At 38.5% G+C, this 16,993-nt stretch overlaps 1 protein-coding gene across 1 annotated transcript in view; it reads right to left on the bottom strand.

Annotated features, from left to right (window-relative positions):
• The window catches only part of tmem104 (transmembrane protein 104), a 205,363-nt gene that overhangs the window by 62,045 nt on the left and 126,325 nt on the right, over nt 1–16,993 (bottom strand). The window contains exon 7 of the mRNA XM_043714560.1: nt 1,013–1,106. Within this exon, the coding sequence (XP_043570495.1) occupies nt 1,013–1,106 (94 nt within the window). The remainder of the gene's footprint in view (nt 1–1,012; nt 1,107–16,993) is intronic.

The following is a 16,993-nucleotide window of genomic DNA, read 5'->3' as shown; positions in this document are numbered from 1 at the left end:
AAAAATGGATAAGGAGCAGGAGGCAGACAAGGAGAGTGACAGAGACGATAGAGAAATCAAAACATTATGAGCCTATAAAATTATTATTTCACTCTACTTGTTTATGCTGTAACTAGAATTGAGCAAATATTCAAATTTTTCAAATTCTAAGTAGACTTAAAGAGTAACAGAAATAACTTTAAAATAATTTAGAAGAGAAATGCCATTATTATAGGCTGAAAATAGTAATTGCCAGTGTAAAATAAATAGCCTGATAAACATTCCATTTGATCTCAAATGCTAAATAAGAGTAGCCATTTCTTAAAACAAGTCACTTGCAAATCATGAGAATCTTGATGCTCTATTTTCAAATGACCAATCAGCCAATGGATCTGTTAAAGAAATCTATCAGCAGATTCTCAAACACCCGTTTTATATATATCCCTGAAACACAAAATGCTGCATTATTCTTCCAGCTTTTGTGAACAATGAGTAAAATTAACTTGTTAGAATTACTTCTCCTTCAAAGTCCAAACTTGTACACCCTACTTCTCACACTAACTGACATCAGATTCTTGTACAAGCCCCAACTGTATGCTACATAGGACTACCCCATCACCTTCATCCCCTCCCCCATTCACCCAATGTACTCCATGCTACTTTTTCCCCACCCCCACCCTCCTCTAGCTTATCTCTCCACACTTCAGATTCACTGCTTTTATTCCTGATGAAGAGCTTTTGCCCGAAACGTCGATTTCGAAGCTCCTTGAATGCTGCCTGAACTGCTGTGCTCTTCCAGCACCACTAATCCAGAATCTGGTTTCCAGCATCTGCAGTCATTGTTTTTACCCATAACATGTTCCCAATAACATGAAATGCAAACGTTTCTCAACCCGACCCATGTGATACACAAGCTTCTTCCTCACACAATCCCCTTGTCACCGCCCACCTTCCTACTTGCATTAAACACCCACTTCCAACTGCATAAGCAAATTACTCAAAAATGTAATCTCTTTTAAAAGAGAATTCTTACCAATCCATCTCATCAGGGAAGTGATAATTTGAAGGTATTTCGTCTTCTGAACATTGAAGAAAGTGAATGGTCCGAGAAGCAGAGAAAATGCAGTCTGTTCAATACAAAAAAAATTACTGAGCCAGAAAGTAGCACAATTTAGGTCAGAAATGTACAGTATGGCATTATGACAAAGTGGACATGAAATTGCAAAGATATGACAAATTATTCAGTTTTAACATGCATTGTTGAAGTGTTGGCAAACCAAGAAAATGAGGAGTAGATGACATAGATGGCAGGTTGACAATTCAAAGATGCAAGCTAAATAGAGGATGCTCAGGAGGAAAGGGAGAGAAATCAGAGAAGCAGGGTCACATTAGAGATGGGCAATTCACAAAGGAAATCCAAGTCACCTATGGGCGTAGTAATGGGTTATCAGGGAACGGATAGGGTCAATTAGAGACCAAAATGGGATCTATATTTGGAGGTGGTGGGAACAGTTGAGGCAATGAGAATTTTGCAAGTCACTTTGTTAGGGAAGATGCAACCAGAGCCAGTGTAAATGAAGATGCTGTTAAAAGTTGATAGCGATGTAATGGAAAGGCTGGTGATAAGTCGCAGCGACCAGATAGAATCTGAAATGTACAATGTGGGGAAAAAAGGCTGAAGATAAAAATCACTAGCTCTAATCTTCTAAACCTCATCAGTGGTGCAAGGGGGCTGGAGAACTGCACAAAAAGAATGCAATTCCAGCCCAGTAAATTTTATCTCAATTTTTAGAAATGATCATCTTCGACAAAATTAGTCAGGCAATTCTTTTGGTGAAATAGCACAGATGATTGAAGAAATGTGAATGCAATTGATAAAGTGCCACATAAAACATACTAGCTTGCAAAGTTGAAACCCAAGAGGGCAGGTAGCATTGATACAAAAGGAAAACAAGGGTGGCGAATAAACATTTTATTCTGGAGAAAAGCATGCAATGAATTCACTGGAGATTGCTCCTATGACTACTGTTTTACTTCAGAAATATTAAATGACTTGGATTTCAGCGTCATGCAATTTCAAGATTTGGCACAAAATTTGAACAACAGAGAGGTGACTGGTAAGAGATTTTGAGGGAACAAAAGGTTAATGAAAAGAGTGACATTTGGCAGATAAAATTGAATGACAAAAATGTAAAATATTCCTTGTTAGGAATTTTAAAAAGGCAATAGAAATTAAAGGGCACAAACTAAAAGGTACAAATTTAATAGGATGCATTAGAGGAACAGGAGGTAGATAATCACAAATCACAGAAGGTGCCAGAAAGAATTAAAAACATATGGGATCCTGAGGTTTGTAAAGCGGCATTGCAACGAAGTTTAAGAAACATTCATGAAACACTGATTTGCATTCAGCTAAGGTAGTGAGCCCAATTCTGTGTAGAACACTTTGTGAAGGTGGTGAAGACAGTAAAGATTTGAGCAAACAAGGATTGGTAGCCACATGAATATGTAGATATTGTTCTCCTTTCATAAAAGGTTGAAAGACATAAAAGAAGAATTCAAAATCATGAGGGGTATGGGCAGACTGGAGAAAAATTAGTCCCATTGGCATAAGCAGAAGATAGTGTGATGAAGGTTCCTTATGCACTATTATTGAGAAACTAGGGTTCGAATGTGGACAGAACCACATGTAGCTTTAAGTTCAATTTTCACTTCTATACTTTGTGAACAAAGAAGGAAACAGATTTCATTGCATGGAGTTGCTCTGATTTCACACGGTGTCTGAAATCTGTTGATACATAGGAGACAATGGCTTTAAAGGACATATTTTATGCGAACAGAGGCACCAAGCTGTCCACTTCGATTCATTGAAGTAAACATTTTGCGAGATCTTGTGGGGTTTATTTGTGAGATCATTTATTTTTCTAAACTTGCGTTTTGCCAAGGAAAACTCAAACGGCTCCACTGCTTTGTGAAACTGCAGCTGGCCTCTGCATGGGTTTACAGAATGTTACTGTATTGAAATAGTTACTGTTTAGCAGTAAAATAATTATCAAGTTTTCTAAAAAATTGGTATTTCAATTTCTTTTGTTATATTTTAACTATAGTGTATGAATAAAGTGCATGTTGCTTTAAACCTGGTACTTTGACCAGTTGAATTACATCTGGAAAGTAACACCTTACACTTTCCTTTAAAATAAGAAAAAGATGGGTCTAGATTACCTTCTGAATACATTTGAGGTGGTTTGGTCTGATCAAAATCAATATACTATTTGGGAGGATTCAGTCTTGGAGTTGGGGTTCATGTGAACAGTACAGTACATTCGAAAGGAGGGAAGAACAAACAAAAAAATTGCCGTTTCCTCGCAAAAGGTGCCCTATGACAAACCATTCGATAAAAAAAATCCAGATCAGGCAGTTGTGCATTTTTTCAGCCAGACAGAATAAAGATTCTGTCAAGTTAGGCGTTACCCAAAGTTCACAACTGGGGAAAAGTTGGAATACTGAGAAGTAAATGGCAAAAGCAGAAAGCTAAACAATGGAGATATGGAAAACCAATACATATACTCTTATACTGATTACAAGTCTTTAGAGTCACACAGCATGGAAACATACTATTCAGTCCAACACATGCATGCTGACCAGGTTTCCCAAATTAAATAGTCCCATCTGCCTGCATTTGGCCCACATACCTCAAAACCTTTAATATTCATAAACCAATCCTGATGCCTTTTAATTGTAGTTGTACCTGCCTCTACCACTTCCTCCGGCAGCTCATTCCATATACGAGCCAACCTCTGCATGAAAATGTTTCCCTTCAGGTCCCTTATAAATCTTTCCCCTTAAATCTATGCCCTCTCATTGTGGACAACCCAGCCCTGGCATTTCAAATACCTTGGCATTTCACCTTATCTATGCCCCTCATGATTTTGTAACTCTATATCAGGTCACCCCTCAGTTAGGGTGGGGTCCCAACCTATTCAGCCGCTCCTGCTAACTCAAAAGCTCAAGTCCTGACAGCATCCTTGTAATTTTGTTCTGTACCTTTTCCAGTTTATCAAGAGTTTTCATTGGTAAGTACATATCTGGTTCATTGGCAATTAATGTGATGCAGCTGGCAACTATCTAGAAATGAGTACAACTGTCGGTGTTAGAACATGATTAAATGGGGTGCATAAGATGCCAAAGACAGAAAATAAAAGTTTCTACATTATGAGAATATTTGAGTAACTAGGGCTGTCCATAGAATTGCCCATCATTGATTGTGAATTTATAGGATGAGCTGTGTAGATTAGGAGGATGTGGCTAACAATGACATTGTTGCATGTAATTATTCTAAAGCAGAACATGTAAAATGTGTATTTGGCTGGGGAAGGTAGAGTGTCCTGGAGAGGGACCTCTCCCACTTGGCATTGCTGCTCTTTGATATCGCCCTCTAACAGTTTTAATTTTGTGCCTTGCCTTTTTCCCCCTCAAGGAAATTGACAACAGGTTCAAAACACCACTAATTTAAATGTCACTAATCTGTGTGTATTATTTGAAAGACAGAAAAACGGTCAGAATATCTAACAAATGAGGCTTCAGAGGAATATTGGCCAAATGCTGGCAAATGGGACGAGATTTATCCAAGATATCTAGTTGACATGGACGAGTTGGGCCAAAAGGATCTGCTTCTGTGCTGTACATCTCTATGACTTTAAGATTAGGCTGTTAGTATAACTTTCCTATTAGAGATCGCAAATAGGAATTAATCCTCAGCATCTGGTGGCAGAAGAATGACCAAAATGATGGGACGAATAAAGCAATTAGGTAAGAAGAGTGATCATGTAACTGGGCATATTGTTACTGGAATGTTTCAGAGGTGGTATGTGGACTGGATTTTACCAACTTGTGATAGGTTTAGATGCAAAAGGGCTAGAAATATGTCAGATATATTGGATTGTAACAGTGCCGTGTCACATGACCAGTAGTGGGCACTTCACTGATGTAACAGCCACCTGTTGGGAGACCAAAGGTGACAATCAAGTGTCCCATCAGTGGCTACTCCCTGACTTCTTGGCATTTTACTTGTGTCAAGAAAGGCTACAATCACATGGGAAGACCACTGAAAGAGGTATCCTTTCTGTATGGTCTGGAGGGATCCCCTGTGGTAATAATCACTCCCACACTTAGCACACAGCTGTTTGATACTCCTTTGCTCTCCAAAACCTGAATCATTAAGATAAAAACAAAGTACTGTGGATTTTGGAAATCTAAAAGTGCTGGAGAAACTCAGATCTGGCAGCATCTGTGAAGAACTAACATTCAGTCCAATATCTGTTCTAAAGAGGAGTCTTATTAGACTCAAAGTGTTACTGTTTATCTTTGTACTAGAGGCTGCCAGATCTGGTGAGGTTCTCCAGCACTTCCCATTTTAATTCCAGATCATCAGGGTTAACCCACTTGGCCCATTATCCAACTTTACTCTGGTCTTAGAAAGGTATTCCTAACAGTGGTGGTGCTAACATCTGCTCGAAGACAAAAGTTACCATTCTTCCTTGTACAGTGCTACCACCATTGGCAAATTCATTGGCCATTGCTGATCAACTCAAACTTCATTGCAAATATCAGAGCTTCAACCCTACTTTTTTAAAAAATTATCAATCCAAAGATTCTAAAGAGTACAGATAATGAAGACCACTGTCCAAAGTAGAAGAACCAATAGTACAAAGCCTACACTTGGAGGGTTAACTTCAAAGCCCAGTGTCAGGGTTCAGGACATCTACTCTGGAATGGAAATGAACTATTAGAATAGATGTCACATTTGAAATGAAACAAACCAATAGTACAAATTGAGATAAGTTTGATCTAGTGCCAATAGAGACGACTGAAACATGGCTGCAGGATGACCTTAATTGGTACCTAAATAGGAAGCATTTAAGAATGACAGGAAGCTAGGATAGGGTGGAGGAGTGGCTCTGTTAATTAAAGATGACACTAGCATAATAAAGAGGGATGACCTTAATTTAGAAAACCTGGACATAGAAGCAATCTGGATAGGAATGAGGAATGATAAAAGGCAAGAGGTCACTTGTGACAGCTATGCACATGTCCCCTAACAGTAACCACATGAAAGGACAAGATGTGGAAGCTTGACAAAAGAGTATATCAATTATCATGAGGGATTTTAACTTACATGTAGTCTGGAAAAAAATCGCATGGGAGAAAGTAGTGCAGATGAGGATTTATTGAAGGTTTTAAAACAATTTCTTAGACAATGTTATGGCACCAACCAGCAAGTTAAACCAAGCCTGGTTTTGACCAGTGAAATTGGATTAAATTATTGACCTCAGTGCTCCAGGCAGCAGTGACCATACAGTGATGGACTTTTGTATACAGTTGAAGGAAGGGAGAAGAGTGGATCCACGTCAACAATTTTGAATTTGAACAAGGACAAAGAGGGCACAAAAGCAGAGTAAAAATTAACTGGCAATTTAGGTTAAGGGAAAGGTCAAGGGAGATGCAACAGCAATTCCAGAGAATATTCCAGAACTGCAGAATGGATACATTTCCAACAAATAAGAAAAATTCAAGGACAGACCTGCCATTTGTGGTTAACTAAAGTCAAACAGTCAAACCCAAAAGGAAAAGACAATTGCGCAAAGATACATGGCAGGTCAGAAATGATTCAGAAGATAAAAAAGAATTATTAGAAAATTAATGAGGGGGAAAGTTAAGGTGCGAGAAAATAGCCAAAATTATTAAACGGATTGGCAAATTTTATTCAAACATTTAAAACAGGAAAAAAAAGTTAAAGTAAGTGATTTTTGAGAGGCTTTGTAGCTCAGGTTGATGATATGTATTTAAGTTAGCTCACTGAGCTGGAAGGTTTGTTTTAGACGTTTCATCACCATACTAGGTAACATCATCAGAGTCTCTGTTGAAGCACTGGTGTTATGTCCCATCTCTCTATTTATAGAGACATCACCCACCTCAAGAAACCAAGAACTATAGAGAGAGGCGGGACATACCACCAGCACTGAGTAAATTTTTGAAACTAAGTTGACAAGTCCCCCGGTCCTGGTGGATTTCATCATTGGATCCTAAAAGAAGGTGACAGTCAAAGAGAAGATGTGAGTTTTAGAAAATTAAAATTCAGCATTAGGTTTAGGGAAAGTCCCTTTAGATTGTAAAAGAGTTACATAACCTCTTCATTCAAAAAGGGAGGGTGGCAGAAAGCAGGAAACCACAGACTAGTTAGCTTAATATTGATCACAGAGAAAATATTACAAAAGACATTACAAAAGAGCCTTTGGATAAGTTCAAGGTGATCAGGTACGGCCAACATGATTTTTCTTCAAATGAAAATCATGCTTAACTAATTTACTGGAGTTCTTTGAAGAAATAATTTGTACTGTACAGGGTAAACAGTGAATGTATTATATTTAGACTTCCCAAGGCATTTGATAAAGTGCCACAAAAGGTTATTAGTGAAAATAAAAACTCATAGGGAGTAATATATTGGCAAGATACAAGATTGGCTTGCTTAAAGAAAGCAGAGAGTAAAAATAAGTGGCGGTTTCTCAGAGTGGTATGATGCCACAACTGATGAGCCACAGGGGTCAGTGCTGAGGTCTCAACTGTTTACAGTTTACATAAAGGATTTGGATAAAGGGATCAAAGCTGCAGCAGCTAAATTTACTCAAAACACAAAGGTAATAGGAAAGTGATGGAAATGTGTTGCTGGAAAAGCGCAGCAGGTCAGGCAGCATCTAGGGAACAGGAAAATCGATGTTTCGGGCATATCTCTGATCTCCAGCATCTGCAGACCTCACTTTCTCCTAATAGGAAAGTGAGTTATGAAGAGGACAAAAGCATCCTACAAAGGGATAAACTTAAGTGAATAAAATGGAGTACAACATGGACAAGTGCGAAATTCTCCATTTTGGCAAAAAGAATAAAAGAAAGCTAAGAGGTTGCAGAGAGATCTGGGTGTGCTAATTCACGAAATTACACAAGATTAGCATGCAGATACAGCAAGTAATCAGAGAAGGTAATAGAATGCTACAGTTTATAATAAAGGGCATTGAATGCAAGAATAGGGAACTTATGCCTCAATTATACAGTGTATTTCTGAGACCACAGCTGGAGTATAGAGTACACTAAGTTACTTAGTTACAGAAGGATTCAAATGCCTTAGAAGCAATTTCAGAACAATGAGATTACTATCTGGAATGAGTGAATTGCCCTCTGGAGCAAGACATATATCATCTGGGCGAGAGTCAAAGGTGACTTAATTGGAACATAAAAGCTCCTGAGGGAATTTAACACTTGAATGTTTAAAGGATGTTTCTTCATTTGGGAGAATCTGGAAGAGGAGTCAGTTTCAAAGAAAGAAGGGCCATCCATTTAAAACAGAGATGAGAAAACATTTTCTAAGAGTTAAGTGTCTCTGGAATTCCTTTCTCGCAAGGCAGCAGATGAATTATCAAATTATTTTTAAGGCACAAGTAGATATATTCTTGATTATCTCGGGGATGAAAGGTTATTGTGGATATGCAGGGATGTACAGTTCAGGTTACAAGCAAAACAGCTATAATTCTTTGAATAGCAGAGGTTTGAAGAACCAAGTGGTCTACTTTTGTCCCATGTTCACATTTCCAGTATTTCAGTGAGCAAATGGAAAATCAGAACTATCTTGGGAGATAGTAGAAGCAATTAAGATTGACTTGAGTACAAAATCTGAAATTTCTGAAAATACTGTGATAAAGCAGATAACTAAATTTCTACCAGACATTAACTGCAATACTTGACCACTTGGGATTTTCCTTGTGTCAGGTCTAATTCCGTTGTTAACAAATCATCACTAAATTTGTCAACAACTCCATTGTCATTTGGTCCAATGGCAATCAGAACATGAGAAGGAACTAGACAGACCTTGGTAATTTCTCATCTTGTAATTTTTGCTCTTTTGTGACTGTGATGGCAAGGGAGGTCTATTCGGTGCTACTGACTCTTGCGTCATCACTTTTCTGGATTCCCAGCCCTGACAGAGGTGTTAAATGCTGAGTCATACATGCATGACCCTCAAATTCTGCCACTAGGCAATAACCTGTGTGTTGGGAAATGCAGCCAATGAAACTGGTACTCCGCAACCATGCCCAATGAGGGATATCAATGCTTCCCACGGCTGATGAGGTACATGCAGTATCTTTCATGACAATTCTGCCCCAAGCAATAATTTGGTAGGCACCACCATTGCTCCATCTCATCTAGTCAGGGAAGATTTACAACCCTCCTACATTTGAAGTGGTCTACTAAACTGATTTACTAAACTTTAGAAACTACCTAATGCTGAAGAGAATACCATTCAATTCCAAGTTGGAAATGGATTCCTTGCATTAAGCAATGCTTATGTGAAGGGACTGCAGTTTTTACTTTAATATTTTGATGTTTCTGTTCAAATGATCTACATATTTTGCACATTTAGCCTTAAAAACAGTTGATGACACCACCCACATGTTGGCTGTGATACTCATTAAACCATTATCTTGTGCCAACTGAGCAAGTGCTCGACCACATCAGGCATGTTGCGCAATTAGGTTATATTTGCTGGAGGGGAGTCTAATCTGGGCATTTCAGAACCTGAATTTTGACTGGGGGACAGATTTCCATTGACCGCTGATGCTCAAAATGTAGCTACCTCTGGTCTTCAAAAATAAGAGGCTTCCCGTTTAACAGCATTTCCTAGTTCTAGTCTCCCCACATGACAAAACATCTTTTCAATATCCATTGTCAAGTCACCTTGGAGATATAATCAGAAAAACCTATGTTGACGATAACTAGTTTTATCTCAGTATCATCTTTCTCAATCCTGCTGCTCTCTCTACATGATTTGAGTACACGTACTAATTCCAATATACAAATCCAGTTCAGGATGAAAAGAAATTCCCTTCCTTTAGATATTGCCAAGATGACATTGTGTTCAATCCTTATGCGAAACTCAGTTTCTGACAGTTGCAGGAAAGTAACAGTCTCTTCACAACTTTCAGCTGATTCCAATTAGCTTGCTACTGTATATCATTTGTCATTCAGACTGCCTAGTTCCACCTTAGTAACATGGCCTGACTTCATTTCCGCCTCAGATCATCAATTGTTGAAACACTCATCCACAGCTTTTTGCTACTTCTGTGCTTCACTATTCAAGTACTAACCTTCCATATTCTATCATCTATAAACTTGGGCATCCAATATCCAGTCAATGCCTTTATTTTCACAAATCTCCTCAATCGATCATGATTGGCACCTGGTCAAACAAATGCCTTGATTTGAAAACTGTTCGTTTTGCTTTGGAATATTTCCATGGCCTTGTCTTGCATGTCCTCCAGCCCCACAATCCTCCAAAATATTTGCACTCAGCAATTTTAACTTCTTGACTGTCTCCAACACCAATAGCTTCACTGTTCAGACTTTTGACTTGGAGATACAGATCAAAATGCAGAAATTTCTCATTAAATTTCTCCACATTCCTTCTAAGATGGTCCTTAAAAGTAACCAAGTCACTGATGATAGTTTTGCCACAAGATATTTCACCTGATGTAGTGATGCTTATGTTATGTCTCATAAGCAAAGAAACTAGATGTAGATACTGTCCTCAAAGAATCCAACAGATAGCTTTATTACAGTTAATATACAGACATTGCATCCATAGGCACAGTGACTGGTGTAACATTGTTATATTACAGCAGAACAAAAGTGCTTCAAGTGGTTCTTGAGCAAGATAGAGGATGGAGTTTTATACCCTTGGGTCATATGCCAAGATGCATTAATGTCATGAATATTTCTCCTAAAGATATGTCAACATATTTATCCACACCTGACTTTAAACATAGAAGAGATTTCTCACTTATCTGTATCCCCTACTTCTAATCTCTCCCACAGTCGGGAACATTCATTCAACATCTATCCTATCGAGTACCCTTAGTTACATAATGTGAAAACAGGGCTGGGTGTGCAATCGTTTGGTGTGGGATAAAAGGTGAAAACTATGGACAGTTTGACTGTTCATTCAGTCAAAATTCAGATTCTGAAATGCCCAGATTAGACTCCACTCCCGCAAATATAACCTAATTACACAACGTGCCGGATGTAGTCAGGCAACTGCTCAGTTGGCACAACATAATGGTTTAATGAGTATCACAGCCAACATCAGTCTTCTGCCCCAAGCAATAATTTGGTAGGCACCACCATTGCTCCATCTCATCTAGTCAGGGAAGATTTACAACCCTCCTACATTTGAAGTGGTCTACTAAACTGATTTACTAAACTTTAGAAACTACCTAATGCTGAAGAGAATACCATTCAATTCCAAGTTGGAAATGGATTCCTTGCATTAAGCAATGCTTATGTGAAGGGACTGCAGTTTTTACTTTAATATTTTGATGTTTCTGTTCAAATGATCTACATATTTTGCACATTTAGCCTTAAAAACAGTTGATGACACCACCCACATGTTGGCTGTGATACTCATTAAACCATTATCTTGTGCCAACTGAGCAAGTGCTCGACCACATCAGGCATGTTGCGCAATTAGGTTATATTTGCTGGAGGGGAGTCTAATCTGGGCATTTCAGAACCTGAATTTTGACTGGGGGACAGATTTCCATTGACCGCTGATGCTCAAAATGTAGCTACCTCTGGTCTTCAAAAATAAGAGGCTTCCCGTTTAACAGCATTTCCTAGTTCTAGTCTCCCCACATGACAAAACATCTTTTCAATATCCATTGTCAAGTCACCTTGGAGATATAATCAGAAAAACCTATGTTGACGATAACTAGTTTTATCTCAGTATCATCTTTCTCAATCCTGCTGCTCTCTCTACATGATTAGAGTACACGTACTAATTCCAATATACAAATCCAGTTCAGGATGAAAAGAAATTCCCTTCCTTTAGATATTGCCAAGATGACATTGTGTTCAATCCTTATGCGAAACTCAGTTTCTGACAGTTGCAGGAAAGTAACAGTCTCTTCACAACTTTCAGCTGATTCCAATTAGCTTGCTACTGTATATCATTTGTCATTCAGACTGCCTAGTTCCACCTTAGTAACATGGCCTGACTTCATTTCCGCCTCAGATCATCAATTGTTGAAACACTCATCCACAGCTTTTTGCTACTTCTGTGCTTCACTATTCAAGTACTAACCTTCCATATTCTATCATCCATAAACTTGGGCATCCAATATCCAGTCAATGCCTTTATTTTCACAAATCTCCTCAATCGATCATGATTGGCACCTGGTCAAACAATTGCCTTGATTTGAAAACTGTTCGTTTTGCTTTGGAATATTTCCATGGCCTTGTCTTGCATCTCCTCCAGCCCCACAATCCTCCAAAATATTTGCACTCAGCAATTTTAACTTCTTGACTGTCTCCAACACCAATAGCTTCACTGTTCAGACTTTTGACTTGGAGATACAGATCAAAATGCAGAAATTTCTCATTAAATTTCTCCACATTCCTTCTAAGATGGTCCTTAAAAGTAACCAAGTCACTGATGATAGTTTTGCCACAAGATATTTCACCTGATGTAGTGATGCTTATGTTATGTCTCATAAGCAAAGAAACTAGATGTAGATACTGTCCTCAAAGAATCCAACAGATAGCTTTATTACAGTTAATATACAGACATTGCATCCATAGGCACAGTGACTGGTGTAACATTGTTATATTACAGCAGAACAAAAGTGCTTCAAGTGGTTCTTGAGCAAGATAGAGGATGGAGTTTTATACCCTTGGGTCATATGCCAAGATGCATTAATGTCATGAATATTTCTCCTAAAGATATGTCAATATATTTATCCACACCTGACTTTAAACATAGAAGAGATTTCTCACTTATCTGTATCCCCTACTTCTAATCTCTCCCACAGACGGGAACATTCATTCAACATCTATCCTATCGAGTACCCTTAGTTACATAATGTGAAAACAGGGCTGGGTGTGCAATCGTTTGGTGTGGGATAAAAGGTGAAAACTATGGACAGTTTGACTGTTCATTCAGTCAAAATTCAGATTCTGAAATGCCCAGATTAGACTCCACTCCCGCAAATATAACCTAATTACACAACGTGCCGGATGTAGTCAGGCAACTGCTCAGTTGGCACAACATAATGGTTTAATGAGTATCACAGCCAACATCAGTCTTTCCTGCCCCCAATCTTGCAAGCATCACTAGTCATAAACATTTGTGTGTGTGTAGCAAAATACCGAAGGCGAAAAGAATAGGGTCTTGCCCCTCAGAGACCTGGATTGATGGCTGCTGCATCAAACTAGTTTTAAACAGGTGTCTGCCCAAGCTGACTGTCTCATGTATCAGATTGAAGGTTTCTACACAAGGAGACAGCAAAGGTATTTAGCTATTAAGAAACAGGTGCATTTTGCAATTTAGCTGCAGCCTGAGCCAACTGGTGGAACAGCAGGGTTTGAGCGCATAGTGCATGAGAGGGGAACAGACCTACAGTGAATACATGGGCTAAAAACTGCACACATTTTTCTACAGATGCTCTAACCTACAAGATTCTTAAAGTAGATTTTAGAATCTCAGTGAGCAACAGCAGACCATCAGAATTAAAATTGACATTAACTCTGTTAGCTGACTCCATTATCTGAATGTTAACTTAATGCCACATTGCATATTCCAACTGATTTCAGATGACTACGGACAGTTTGTAATATGTTGACACTTGCAAAGGATATGTCATTGTTAAAAGATAATCCTTGCATAATTACCCATGCAAACATTGGTCACATGGCAAGGAACACAAAAATCAAGGAGCAAATTAAACCTAAGCCAAACAATGGGCAATAGACAGGATCACGTCAGCTGCCACTTTACACCCCTTCTGAATTTATACACTCTCAGCTTCAGTGAAGAGCAATAGACTGTGTACAGTGCAAAACAAGCAGCTGTCAGACACAGTATAAAGCAAGCCTTCCGAGGCGAAGGGTACATTTTCCTCTACTCTGGAAAAAGTGTATTTGAAAAAGTTGGGAGATGCCGGTGTTGGACTGGGGCGTACAAAGTTAAAAATCTCAACACCAGGTTATAGTCCAACAGGTTTAATTGGAAGCACACTAGCTTTCGGAGATTGAGATTTTTAACTTTGAAAATCTGGTTAAATCATCACACAAAGATCAAAGGCTCCTTCTAGACACAAAGCAAACCATCAGGCAAAAAAGCTACAAATCAAAATTTCTAACAAGCCTAGTTCTGTGAAACTGTTACAATGTTACTTCACTGGGTCAATGCTCAGAGTATGCAGTTACTTAAATCAAAATACCCAAGTTTAAAACATAGCAAGGCAAGTCAAAACAAAGGCACTGGGGCATGGTAATTTTAAAATAGTGCCACTTACAGCTCACTTGTATAGGGAGTTTAATACTACCCACTCATTTCAGGGAACAGTCATGTAAAGCAGACAAAATGTTTAACAAAGAAATATTAAAACAGTAACTGCAGCAAGAGACATAGATAGCATTAAGGACTAGAGAAACTTAGAATGCAAGAATGGAGAACTCCATCTGTAGCCAAGCAAGAAACATTATGCACCAATGATATCAACCTGTTGCAACAAAATAATCCACTTTAAAACATTTTGTATTTCATCAGTTTCCTAAACATCCATTGCTTTAGGTCCAACTGATGCCAAAATTTAAACAGTGTCAGCACAACCATTTAACAGCTTTACAAGTGAAACTTTAAAAACAAACAGAAAAGCACCAACCAGTATTGGAAAAATAATCCATTGACAGCAACCACAAAAAACAATGCTTAACTGGAAGCCAAAAAATGCTCAAATGACCAGATGATATTAACATGAGATAGAACAGAACTGCAGATTGAAGAAAGAAATCACTTCGCCAATAGCACCTTACACATGGACAGCAAAACAAAAAAAACAAATTAGTCTAATGAGTCTAAATATTCAACATATAGACATATATCTTGAATGGAGTGAAAACTGACAGGCTCAGTGTGAAAACATGACTGAGAGTATGACACATGTGAAGTGTAAAGTGGCTCTTTTCTCACACTTTGGGGTGTTAATTACCTCGCCTGCTGAACAGTTGGTTCAGGCCAGCAGCAGATTTTGCTGTGTAAAACAAGTGTCAGACAGTAAAGTGATGGTGTGCTACTGTTGAATGCACAGCACACAATCCACCAAACCTCCAAAACAAAGGCCACTGAATATACAGTACGCAGCTCATTTTTCTAGCATGCAAGCCCAGTTAAGATATAATACACCATCTCCCATACATTTACATCCTACTCAGTAAAATATCGACTTGCAATTTTGATTAGGAGTGTGCATAACAGATTTGGTGGTTTGAAACCTCTTTCGGGGCACCGAAACATGTTTATGGATTAAGCAACTCCTCTCGCCATTTATATATCAATGGGATGGTTATATTCTTCCAAATAGATTCAAATACCACAAAACTAGATAAAATATGAAGATACAAATCATTTTTCTTCCTCTCAGAAAATCTCCTTAAGTCAGAAACTTATTGATCATCGGAATTTATTGTAGAAATAACCCAATTGCAAATTCCATTACTATCTCTCAATACATGGTGAGAAAACTGATTCGTGCTTGCAATACTTTTCTTCTAAAAGGAAAGAAAAGCAATCTTGACATTACAATGTTTACTATTCTTAAATTAACATTACTATGTGACCTTCGTGAACAGAGATGGAAGTAATGAATTGCAAGCATCCTTCTCCCACAGTTCCAATGTACTTATCAGTTGGTTTTGTAATGATGATTTTTACATATTTGCAGCAATGCTATTGGTTTAAAGTATAATAAAACCCAAAAGTGTTGTCGAAGGCAGGTAACCTACCTGGAATATTAAACAGTGTAAATTATGTCTCAACTCAACTGCCACGGCAGTGAGCTGCACTTGGTTTCATTTCCAGGCTGCAACACTGAAGAACCTTACAAAGACTCATCAAGATAATTAATTTATGCTGCTCCAGAGTTACAGCCTATGTAATAGCCTGTGAAACAAATTATCGAACAAATGTATTACCATAATTAGTCTTCTGCACTGACAGATTCATGTACCAACTGAAATACTGCCTCATCACTGGACAAGTTGTTTATGACATTTCTAAAAAGTCACTTTGGTGGCTTTTTAATGATGGTCATTAGGAACATTTTGTGTACGGTTGTTGAGACAAAGGAGCAAGCTGACTTCAAGGTGGTTTCATAAAACGTTATTGTCACTGATAGCTCATATTTAGCAATTAACTTTCCAGAAATGTAAAGAACAGTACAGGACAGGAATGGACCCATGGAGCCACCAAGACTATGATGACACTGATGCCTTTCTAAGCTAAAAACCTTTAGTCTCCATGTTGTCTGTATTCCTCTATTCCCTGCCTATTCATATTTCTGCCCAGATGACTCGTAAATGTTCCACCATCTCTGACAGCACAGATGAGGCATAAGCCACACACAACAAAAACTGCGTCTCTCATCTCCTTTAAATTTACTCCCTTTTACCTGAAAGGTATGTCCAAGTAATGGACATTTCTACACTGGGGAAAAAGACTCCATGTCTCTCATAATTCTGTAAACTATCAGGTTGCCCTTCATACTTCGAGGTTCAAGAGAAAACAAAACAAGTTTGTCTAATTGCTCCTCATAGCTAGTACCCTAGTTAACAGTTTCTATATCCTCAGAACCACACAATATTCCAAAATAGCATAATTAAAAATCCGCAGTTGCAACATGACTTGATCAATTTTTATATCCTATGCACCAACGGATGAAGGCATGCATGTCATACACCTTAACCACCATATCCACTTCAGTGTTGGAAAAGCACAGCCGGTCAGGCAGCATCCGAGGAGCAGGAAAATTGACGTTTTGAGCAAAAGCCCTTCATCAGGAACGGGGTGGAGAGATAAATGGGAGGGGGGGTGCAACTGGGCGGAAATGTAGCAAGGAGCACAGAGAGTGAATGG

The sequence above is a fragment of the Chiloscyllium plagiosum genome, chromosome 24 (genome assembly GCF_004010195.1).
Source record: "Chiloscyllium plagiosum isolate BGI_BamShark_2017 chromosome 24, ASM401019v2, whole genome shotgun sequence".
Lineage (NCBI taxonomy): Eukaryota > Metazoa > Chordata > Chondrichthyes > Orectolobiformes > Hemiscylliidae > Chiloscyllium > Chiloscyllium plagiosum.
This window is presented reverse-complemented; position numbering and strand designations above follow the sequence as displayed.